The 12,206-nt window shown below is 34.8% G+C and overlaps 1 protein-coding gene across 2 annotated transcripts in view; it reads right to left on the bottom strand.

Moving 5' to 3' along the window:
- LOC130441048 (syntaxin-binding protein 5) overlaps nucleotides 1-12,206 on the bottom strand; it is a 263,671-nt gene that overhangs the window by 46,180 nt on the left and 205,285 nt on the right. For both annotated transcript variants that reach the window (XM_056774529.1, XM_056774530.1), the window contains exons 11-13: nucleotides 10,360-10,502; nucleotides 9,222-9,432; nucleotides 4,794-5,502 (exon numbers count right to left, since the gene is read on the bottom strand). In XM_056774529.1, coding sequence (XP_056630507.1) covers nucleotides 4,794-5,502; nucleotides 9,222-9,432; nucleotides 10,360-10,502 — 1,063 coding nt within the window. The remainder of the gene's footprint in view (nucleotides 1-4,793; nucleotides 5,503-9,221; nucleotides 9,433-10,359; nucleotides 10,503-12,206) is intronic.

Genomic DNA, 12,206 nt, shown 5'->3' with positions numbered 1-12,206 from the left:
TTTTTCATCGGATAATTATTAACGATCGCTTTATCGAGGTAAATTGGTATTATCATCTTAGTTAATTGCTTCAGAAAGGTTTTGTTTCGTGAAAAAATTCAGAATAGAGATAGGTCTATAAGTGAATGTGTTACAATTTAACAGAATATTGATTTTTGTTTGAAAGTTGAAAAGGGTAAAATACAAAATTTGTTTATTATTATTGTAACTCTTGTTATTAAGAGATTTTCATCGATGTTCTCCAAATCGTACAGTAGATGGCGCTGATACTTTTGGATACAAAAAAACGAAACAAAAATATTTAAAATCGACAAAAAAAAAATATGAGCAATGATTGATTCTAGGACGAGTACAAGCAACGCACTCAATTGTTGATTAATATTTAATGCTGAAGGCTGTTGTGAGCTAAAACTATAAAAGCTATTAGGTGGCACTAGGGCAGGTCCTACGCTAAGCTACGTGGTTCCCTACCCCAAAGCCTTCTTGATTGGTGTACTAGATAATTGAAACTGCCGTCCTCGCCCTTAATAATGCGCCAAAGCCACCGAGAACAAAGTCAAAAACCCACCGATGCCCGCTGGAATAAAGCGTTAATAAAAAAAAATTTTCTGTATTGTTTGTTGGTTGGAAGGAGTATAACTACACAATACAATTACATTTTTAAATTTGATAATAATTTTAATTGATATTTTCTCTACCAAATATATTTTTTTCGTGGTTCATTTCTTGTACAAAATGCCACATAACAAGATATTATAATGGAATGGAAACTTTATATGATTTATTTCCAGGTGTATTCCAAAAAGACAGATGTCTACGGATTTCGGTGAGTTTGGAAAATATGATAGAAATATTTCAACAGGGGACCCGCCGAAACTAATGATATATTGCAGGGTTTTGGAAGCTCTGATTCATTTTTATATCCGAAATTTATTGACTTAAGTCACCCCTAGTCCTAATCAACGTACACGGTGCCTAGAGTGGGATATCCCATCGCTATCTGACTAGTTGATTCTTATTATTTTCAATTATACGAGAGTGGATCCATTTTCTGAGTATTTTTTTTTATGTTATAAGCAAGCACAAAAGGGCAAACCCCATTACACTCAAACAGTTCGAGTGGTGTCTGCTATGTGGAGATGCCTGTTGATATTGATCTTAAACTTCTGGAGGTTGTTGTGTTCGGTACTGGTAGCTGATTCCATAGGCATGTACTTCTTCGAAGAAAAGAGTTACGATAAATTGACGTTTTGGGCTTCTGCAGGTAAATTCGGTGCTCATGAACCACGTTTGCCTGTTGAGTTCGGAAGAGCGTCTGCTCTGGATCACCTATAAGTCGACTGGATGGATGGACGAATATGGATCTTGTAAAGGATTGAAAGCTATTGTGGAGTATACAGTTTTTTCGTCTTAAAGAAGGCCCCATGTGCTTGTGAAGCTGCCTCAGCTGATTTGGCTACCTGCATTTGCCATTTGCCAGGGCATGTTGCTCCCATCCTCAACACCCAACAAACGAATTTGCGATGCCAACCTTCTGTGCGAAAACAAGCAGCTTGGATCTTTGCCGCATTAAACTCAAACAGATTGCTTCCACCCCACTCCAGAATGTTTTCAAGATCGTCATTGATGGTAGTGATCTGCCTACGGATTTTGGTGTAATCAGAGTCTTTAAGAAAGCTACTAAGCAAGTCAATAATTCAGGTCTTGATTTATTTAGAAGATTAGAATACCAAACACTGTCAAAAGCTTTCGATATGTTATTGACATAGAATAGAAGATCCCCGGTTGATCTACGACTACGAAAGCCGTATTAATAGTCGTTAATGATGGTAGCAGACTCAAAATTTGCTGGTTAATGACTTTCTCCATGACCTTGGCAACGGCTGGGCCCAAAGCAATCGGACAGTAGTTGTTGGTAAGCGACTTTTTTGGTATGGGTTTAATTCGAGCAAGTTTTCAACCTGCAGAAAAGACACCTCTTATATATTATAGGAAAAAGATTTTGCACAGCAGACTTGTTATTCCATTGGGGCCAGTAACTTTATTGATGTCCAAGACGATAATCGCTATGTCATATTTCACTGCAGATTCCTTTAATTTATCCACGAAATTTCAACCCAAGTATCTGTGACTTTCTTAACATAGTGCGCGTATTCTTTGCATCATCATTTATGACCGTAACATTTTGGACAGCTGAATTCCAACATGACCGAATAAGGTTGACTGAGAACAAGCGTTCGGAATGACCAAAACAATTGCGATATCATCGAAAAAGTTCACTAAATGGTACTGGACGATCATAAGATTAGATTCTAGCTTAAAAATTTTGCTTGAATATGTAACGCATGAAGAAAATGCACGATCTACACTTTGAGTAGGTTAACCACCCATCAATTCACAAGATCTGGCCCCTTACGGTTTTATCCTGTTTCCTTACCTTATAGTGCAAGAGAAAGCTTTTCAACAGACATTTTGAGAGAAGGGCGAAAATTAAAAAAGGATTAAAAAAGGCTTAGAGCATCGCTGGACTAAGTGTCGAAACTTAAAGAGACACAACACAATAAAAATAAATATGAAAAAATATATTTTGTTTCTTCATTAGGTCGGAAAGTATTTTGACAATTCTCGACAATAATTGGTTACAAAGTGACATGATGATAATCATGTCAAGTACGAGAACGAAGATTGGATTGACTACCGCAGAAAACATGTGTTATGATACTACCATGAACTTGTAAATATTTATCCTAATGACCGCGCCAATAAGCCACTATGATTCAATTATCATTTTAAAATTAACAAAATCATTATTTTTTAAACGTAAGCAAGTCTTTGCTCTTCTAGCTTTTATATATTCTGGTACATAAGAATGTAATTGTATTGTTATTTACTACTTCTCTTTGAAAGATGGAACATTCATATTTACGACATATTCTGGGTTGGTGTTTAGTAAAAACAATAAAATCAAAGGGGTAAAGCAAAAAAAGCAATACGAATATAAAACAAAATGAACACAAATTAAAAACCATGTAAAATCTGGTAGTGTCAGCGTTGTTTCGGTTGACGTCATATATTTATTCTAAAACTTCTTATAACGCTACAATATCAAACAATGCAAAATCTCACATTCCTCATCTAGAATATTTAGTATTTTTATATATCACAAAACCAATCACCCTACACAGGCACTTCTAAAAAACTTGAGACGAACAGTCAAATATTACCAATAATTAATTTTATTTATAATTTTAGTTCAAAAGTTTTCATTATTCATTCAAAATATTTATTATCTGGTTTTCATTAGGCTCTTAATTTTTAATGGAAAAAACCAGTTTCCAAACTATCTTTCATGGCATTCAATACAGTTTTCAAAACTACTAAGTCTAAACATCTTTGACAATGGATTCCGGGACATACCATAGTAAAGGGAAACGAAATAGCTGACTGTCTCGCTAAAGTAGAGGCAGATAACCCTTCATAGGTGCTGAACCCTTTTGTTTTATGAGCTACAGAACAATAGAGAGAGCACTGAAAGGTAGATAGGGTTCACTGAAACAATCTACAGGGGAAAATTCTTCATGGAAAATATAAGCAGAGAAGCTCTACTGAATAAACCTAAATAAGAGCAACCTACAAATACTATCAGGAGTCTTGTCACTATCGTCTCAATGGATACCTGAAGACTTTGCAGATAATACAGCGTGCAGATTCTGTTGCGCAAAGGACGAAACCTCTTTCTACATTCTCTCTAGGTATGAGACACTACAGAAATCCAAATGATCAGAAAACTTGAAGCATTTGAGAAGTGGCTCTATAGACGCATCCTGAAGATACCCTGGACTGACAGAATCACCAGCGATGAAGTACTAAGACGCATTGAAAACTGTTGGCAATTATTAAGATAATAAAAACATCTTACATAGGACACATCTTACGCAACGACAATTCCACAAAAATTTGGAGCCATCTTTAAAACCAAAAAAAAAAAATAAATACTCCTTCACAGAGCTCAGATTCGTCAATCCTTGAAGTAGTATTCGGAGATCAGATATGAAGATCATCAGGATGCTCATCTCAATACAGACAAAAGCAGTTCGACTCATAGTTGATAAGGATCAGAGCTATCCAATATAATCCCACCTAGAGCAGTATTTGCAAGACCTATTCGACATTTAGATAAAATAAATCATTCCAGGATGATATTTACGTAACTTTTTCACAGTTTTTTTTTACATTAAAAATAATTTTAATTTTAATCGATACCCGAAATTCTTTTTTTCACACTTATACAATAATGACTGAAGTTTTGAACTAAGAAACTTCATTTAATTGCAAAGATATATTAAGATAGATTTAGAGTGTACGTTGTTGAAGAAATTACAAGTTTACGTGATATATCGGTGTTCCGACAGCTCATGCTGCATTCAATCTCATTAAATAACCCCGCAGAGGAAAAGTTTTTCTATATCAGGGCCATGCCTGGAATTAACTATATTCTGCAAAGTAAACGTTCCTATTCCATTAAAAAAAGAGTCTTTCTTTATAAATGTTGCATAAGGGAAACAATTTTTTTATAGAAATACTGAAAATGTTTCAGATTTATGTAAAATTTTGACAGGTTATATAAGAACTACTAGTTTCATCATAAAACAATTAATATCTAATTATTTTTGACTAAATATTGATTTTAACTTGAAAGCAGGTAATCATTTGACTGTTCTCCTATCACGTAAGGAAACCTGGGCTAAGGAAACAGGACTAAAATGGTTGCCAAGGTCAAAGTTAAAACTTACTGAAACGTCTCATGAGATTTCCGGTGAATGTGGGTTGAGGACTGGTCGCGTTCACTTCTTCTTTGTCCCTCAAATCTTTATAATTCTGAGCGTCTGCCTTCTGGAATTTGATATTAGGCACAGAAAGTAATCGTTGGTCCCTTTTGTCTATTTGTTGTTTCTTTTTGTGCCTCGGTGGTCTTACGGGTGAACCATCATCTCCCGTCAATTCTAAATTATCGGGTCTCGAAATTGAAGGTTTATTTCTATTGTGCTCATTATAACTACCTAAAGACCCTACTAAAAATGGAACGGCTGGTTCTTCCTCGGGTGACAAATTTAAGATGTCTTCTTCAGAACGTTTTATATTTGTAATATTCGTCTCTTGATTTTCTTGTTTCACTGTTAGATCTATGACACTTTGATTGTCTATTATGGTATTTTCATCGGATTCCGGAGAAGTTTCAGTCTCTTCGAGATTGTCAAAATTGTCTTGATACGAGGTAACGTCATTATAAAATATACTTCCCCTTTTTTCTTTTAGGGGATTTTTAATTTTGATATCGACTTTTGATAATTGGCGCTTTAAATTGAACCCTTTCCAAGTCGAAGATTTCCGTCGATTTTGAGGTATAGGTACAGCTTTCTCTTCTTCGATTGCTTCGCAAGCTTGCTCTACAGGTGTGGGGCAAGGGGCAAAGGAAAATGGACTTTCTGGGGATCTTCCCATCTAAATCATGCATAAAATTGGGTGTATAGGTACGGAAGCTGAGCTCGGCTATTGATTTGCAAAATTGTATAGCAAAATAAAGTAAATTTTGTTGCTATGGTGCCTTTTTTCTTTCGCCTTAAATCTCTTAGAGCTAGATCACTAAATAGTTTGCTGTGGGAAGAGAATCTACAAGGTTTTTCATGTTTACTTTCTATCTAAAGCAGTATTAATCGAAACTATGGAATGTTATTATTCACAACAATTTACATTTGAAAAAATTATTAAAACACCAACTCCTTACTTCAAGCCTTTCATGATTGCACTCAAATTGAAGGAACAGTTCAATAAGAGAATACTATACACATAGTAATTGGTCAAAATATGACATTTTTCAATACAACTTTCATCCCATTGCTATTCACTGAAATCAACGACTTTGTGCAGCACGCATCAATATAAATTTCGTACATAAACAATTAATTTTGAAAAATTATAAGCGCAGTAATGGAATTTAGCAATACATCTTCATAAGTGGCAAGTAACTAGCAGAGACGATTTGACCGGTGAGGTTTTTGTGTGGAAATATTAGCTCTTACTCTAAAAAAATCCATTCAAAGCTAAAAGAGCCATAAATAACACGTGGTTTGCGTAAATCAGAACGTTATGATTGGTAGAAATGAAAAAAATTTTCATTTCTTAATGTCGTCCAAAGCTGATTTAACTTAAACTTAAAATCGATTTGAACATACTTCTTCACATTTTTGGTCTTTGATTTAATTCCCACCTCAGTTACGATTGTTTCTTTGGCATTACAATTTATGGAATCGAGTTGGATTCTCATCAAATTTCCTTCGCACTGTCTCCAGGCTGAGGCAAATTGAAGCTTGTGTGTTTTTTATAACTTAAATTACCATTAAACAACCACCACACTTTATTGAGTCCCCTCCCTCCGCCTACTCGCTTTATATCCAATTCCAAAGAAACGCAGAACTATCCCATTAACCTAAGTCCTGCAGAGGAAAAAAATCCTATATCAGGGCCATCTTAAAACCAATCCAATCTAACAAAGAATCTTTCATATGTTATTTGTTATTTAGTGCAAACAGAAACTCCAGATCAAGCTCCAAACATCAAACCTTATCACTATCATCTATAGTGTGGATATAAAAAGCCGAGAGTCATCATAAACCCAGCAGAACATCAACGAGGGGCAAGAAAGGCACCTTGGAACATCGGGACCCATCTGATCTACTAAGAGTCGAACCAGAATAAGAAAAGTAAGGAATATTGCCACCAGTTCAAAAATGTTGATTATCAGAAAGCTTATTTACTACGCCAGATATTAAAATCCAAGGAAACAATTGAGCTGCGATCAACAGAAAAGACGAAAAGAACAAAAAAACATGAGGGATCATTTATTCAATGATCTACTTAACCATGTAGATTGAAAAGATGTTTTTAGGTATCGTTCTAGCAAATGGTCTGAATAATTATTTGCTTCTTCTAAAAACTGCAGAAAATATACAGTAAAGATATAAAAAAAGAATAAAAAAGAAGTCAATTGCCTGACACCTCCCTAAAGAAAAGAAAACACTTCAACTGAATCCATTAAATAGAATGGAGAGCGAGAAGCAAACAAGACTGACATTATATGAGAAAATGATGGTGGTGCATTTTTTGAACTTAATATGTGTGTTTAACTTATACACATGGACTAATTGTGATCAATGATAAGTCGGAAGCTTTTAATGAAATATTCTTTTGGCGTACACATATCAGAGACTCGAAATATTACCTTGATGACCTTTCTAATTGACGTTTCATCAATATTTGTAGCCAAAGAGGACCACGATCAGCTACCGTCTTAATTACAGCCAACATCCCATTGAAAACCAAAGAGGCAATTGCTTCAGGGCACATTTTTTTGAGACCAGTATAGCAATCAACTGATTGATATAGCTCATCAAACAACGACCCGAATCTAGCTCAAACATACAGTGGAACTGACCTAGTTTCCTTGTTATAATGATTCGTATTCGATTGATATTTCGCTTCTATTGTAGTGGATTCAATACCTGTACTGTACTGTAGTGGACTCCAGTCTGAAGCAAAATCTGCTCACCATTGCTTGAAATTAATGTCACTCATGATTATGCACAACATAATGCCTCGATCAATTTGAAAGTCATAATAAACGTCTATGGTAAGTCCATCTATCGCTCTTCTAAGTCACGTGATTCCAACACTAAGTTACGAGTCTTATCAGTTATTTTAACCAAAATAAGGCTTTTAGTATTTAGAACGTATGTTTTATGTAGCACAATTTTTGTGTTATACGTGCTAGGACAATTCGGTCATTTAAAAAGATCAGGATCAGCCTCTCCTATAGGAATACCCATTTCATAGTACTTTAGCTTCTGGTTCTAAAGGATTTTTTCCGAAAATAATTGAATAAAATGGTGATATTCATCACCATTAAGCCTTTGGTTGGCCAATGTATGGCGAAAGCACATCCTCATAGTGCTTTGGATAATACCAATGATTTTGAACAGTTTCGATAATTTAGCAGCATTATCATAAACTTTTCTAAGATCAATAAATATTGAATGAGCTTGCAGATTCATTGAGTTACTTTAGAACAAAAATATTGTTAATATATGTACATCAGGGTTTGAATCAATTTTGATCCTAAGGGTAAAATCAGCTGTTATTTTTTTTATGAGCTGTTGATATTAAAGACCTTGTAAGTGCGTTTGTCCAAGTTATATCCACTTGTCTTCAAATTATTTCATGTCCACAAATATTAATGGAAATTTATATAATTAAATTATTTTGATAACACTTAGCCAAATTATTACTTAATTTCTTTTGTAAAACCATAAAGGAATATTATTACAAAAGAGAAAAATATAACATGACCAATACTGTACCAGCCATCACACCATGGCTAATACCCGCTCCAGACTCTCGCGAGGTGTATCCTAGAAGCTCTCGGCACAATCTTGGCGAGTGGAGGCTGATCCACACTCTCGATTCAACAAGTTGCCGCAATTCAAGTGACTGCGTTAGCTACTTAATGCGCCTACCAAAACAACACAAAAATCATTTACTGCACTCTGCAGAAAAAATATTTTTGATTCCAAACTTTTTCCCTTAGTTCCTCTCCACCTTGTTAAAAATTATACGCCTCCCTAATATATATGAAGAACATGAGCGAGCACCAAAATCTTGTTGGTCGCCTCGCCATATCGTGTCCTTTGATTGGCGCCTGAAAAATTGATAAAAAACGGAACGAGGCGAGGCGAGGAGACACGTCCTCATTCTTGCACTGGCGTTACCTCGTGGAGAATCTGGAGCTGGCGTTAGAAAAAAAATACAAAGGTTTTATTTTCTATATCACCCAATCCCTTTAAAAAATTGTTCCTCCAATTTGAGATCCTACTACTTAATTAATTTTAGTGAAACTGAAATTTCTGTGCTATATACAAAAACTATTTGATAGTAATTGTTAATCAATTTTGCTTCCTGGCAACTGAATTTTTCTATAAATTTACCAAGCATTCTGAAATTAAATAAAAAATCTTCCCACAACAGGACGGTCAAAGCTAATCCTTCAAATAGGCTAAATGATCGATTTGACGCTGATCATGAAAAATAAAAATTAAAATTAAAAAAAAATTAAATATCCATTTACGAATTATATATAAATCGTGGAATTACTACAACAAATAACTAACCTGATCTATGCTGGGACTTCGAGGTTGTCTATCTTCTTTATCGGAATAAACATTTCCTGTTTCTGCTGCTAACTGACCTTTTTTCGGACTTCTCGGTACACGGGAATAAGGATCTTGAGCTCCGTACATATCTGGACTACCGACATTCAAAAGACACACTTTCTGTTCTATATCTATTATCACTATACCAGCCTCATTTCCATACGCCATACTGTATATTTGAAAAAAAAATTAGAGAAGAACGATGTAAAAGCTTTCGTTGAAAGTATATGAATATCGAGGTTTCAGTATTTAATACATCAATTGAAAGAACAACTCAAACAGTTTTGTTTGTTGTCACAAGTGCGTGCAGTGCGCTATCCGCTAGATTGCGATAATGGCAAAGATGGAGAATGATGAAGAGAAAGCGTTTTGCGTTTTACAGTTTACAAAGACTGTGCAAGGGCGATCCGTATTGAGTTCGGTTGAGATCTTCCAAGTAATCACAACGTCCATAGTTGATTTCATCAGTATGGAAATATCGGCTTACTTTTTTTAGTATTAGTATAGAATTAGTGAAAACACAATTCAACGAGTAAATTAATATTAACTGCTGGGTGGTTTTAAGGAAACTTTTACAACCAAGTGTTAAAATACTCATAATGTGCGGATCTAGAACTAAAAAAATCCTCACGAAATGATACAAATACTATAAACCAGCGCAAAGTTTATGGGCGTTTTCTTTTGGTATTTCTTACCTTTATACAATACAGTAGGAAGAACATGAACAACATCTTCATTTCCCAACTAGCCTAACGATGTAGTCGATTAGTTGAAGGATACTGTATTGGTTACAAAGGTTCTAATGCCAGAACTAGCTAAACGTTCATCAGACCTAACTCCATGTGATGTCTAGCATTGAGACTTCATCAACGATCGTATCAGAATGAAGAGATAAGATTGAGTTGAGCCGTGGCAACAATTACTAAAGATATTCTGAACAATGTTTGAGAAAACCTCTGATGTGTAGTGTGTGACAAATTGGAAACTTATAAACGTCCAAATGAAACCATTTGAGTTGTTTTTTCATATGATATTTATAACTAAGTTTGATATGTTAAACATCATAACATTGCCACCTAGAGAATAATATACTTACAGCCCGTATGAACTATTGACGGTTAGAGCGGAAATGTGACTAGGAGGCTCCCCATTATTCCACGGAGTTAGACAAACTAGCTGAGCTTGAAAACCGGGAAGTTTCTTTTGGTTGCCGGTTTTTACCTTTAGTAATGAACCGTCCTGGAAGTATTTTGAACTTTAGACACCTCCCGAAACATATCAAGTTTTTTTTATACTAAACTTACTAATAATGAGAAAAGTTTTTACAACAAAATGAAAAAATATGATATATTTCTAGATTATTTAATCCAACTATTTTACTCTTTATCCACTTCCAATTCGAGTTCAAAGTTGACACCATCACTATCGATGTCATATTCAAATTCCGCCTCCAACACCGTTCTTAAGAATCGATTAGAATTCTTGTCGCCCAGGATGACAAGTTGAAAAATTTCTTTAAAATCGTTGATTTTTTTTCTTTAGATTTAGCTTCTGCATCTGGCCATAGATTTTCAAAATTAATACATTTGCTTATCTACCTGTTATATCAAGACATTTCCTTTTAAGTTGGATTTCACGTAGATGCTCCTGTTGTTTTTAATGTATCTCACATGTATTGAAATAGATTATTTTCTTCTTCTGCACATTTCCTATTATTAACTGTATTTTGAAAATTTTTTCAGCAATTCCTCATAACTCATCTAATTCTCATCATTGTAACGCTGGTTATGGGTTATTGCCGTTGTCAAAGTCCCAGTCGTTTGGAAAAAATCTGTCAATATTAAAACCAACGGTGTTGAGTGCCATGCTATTAAATGTTTAGCTTTTAGCTTTAGTTATGATTCAATATATTTCTCCAGTTACTAAGATAGAATTTCATACTGATACACACTGTTTACACTACCACTACATAAACACTCCCAGTTACACTGTCTGCGCGTTTCGGTAACCAATCTCAGATTACCTACAGTATCTGAAGACGATAATTTGGTTATCGAAACGTGCGTCAGACAGTGTAATTGTGAGTGTTGGTGTAGTGGTACTATAAACAGTGTGTTTCAGTATATTTTTGTAAGTATGAACCCAATAACGTTCCTCGGTTAGTCTATGCTCACACCAAACATTAAAAAGGCTCTTGTTTGGGCATCCTTCGTAAAATCTCAGGTTATTCAAGTTGCCGTTTATAGTTCTCAATATCAATAATAATGGTAGAGGATGAGTTTTTCAAATCGAACGAAGAGTTTCAATACTGTCCTCTTCTTCTGCTCCCCTTTACCATCTAATTCAACTTTCTTTTTGTTGCTTTCTATCGACATTTAAATATGTCACATGGTAAGGTTTGATTGAGGGATCTTTTGGATCGTAGACTGATAAGTGTATGGTTCAAAATAGTCCGGTGTGCTTATCTCATAATGGATTCGACTTTAAGTTTGCGAAAACCAATTGTGGACACAAATTTAGTGTCAATGATGATAAGGAAGACACTAATAATTATAGACTAAAAAAAAGATACAAACTTAACAGGAACAAGATATTTCTATTTCTTTTATCAGAATTCGTTTTATTGAAACGTAAGCAGTGTTGGCGGCTTTTCTTTCGAAACTCAACATTAGTAAGTTAAAACTTATTTTATCGTTGAAAAAAAATTGGATACTTGCAAGGGTACAAATCATACCAAAAAAATAAAAAAGACGGTTCCAACAACTACCGTCCGATTGCGTTAGTCACAACCATTGCCAAGGTCATGAAGAAAGTCGTTATCTTGAAGACATTTTGGAGCGAGATGGAATCAATCTGACTGAGTTTAATGTTTTTACAAATGCTCCATTGTGGCTCAGGATTTCATTCTGTCTGGACGTGGTTGGGAACAATATGATCTGGCAT

This window comes from Diorhabda sublineata, chromosome 3, assembly GCF_026230105.1.
Source record: "Diorhabda sublineata isolate icDioSubl1.1 chromosome 3, icDioSubl1.1, whole genome shotgun sequence".
Classification (NCBI taxonomy): Eukaryota; Metazoa; Arthropoda; class Insecta; order Coleoptera; family Chrysomelidae; genus Diorhabda; species Diorhabda sublineata.
This window is presented reverse-complemented; position numbering and strand designations above follow the sequence as displayed.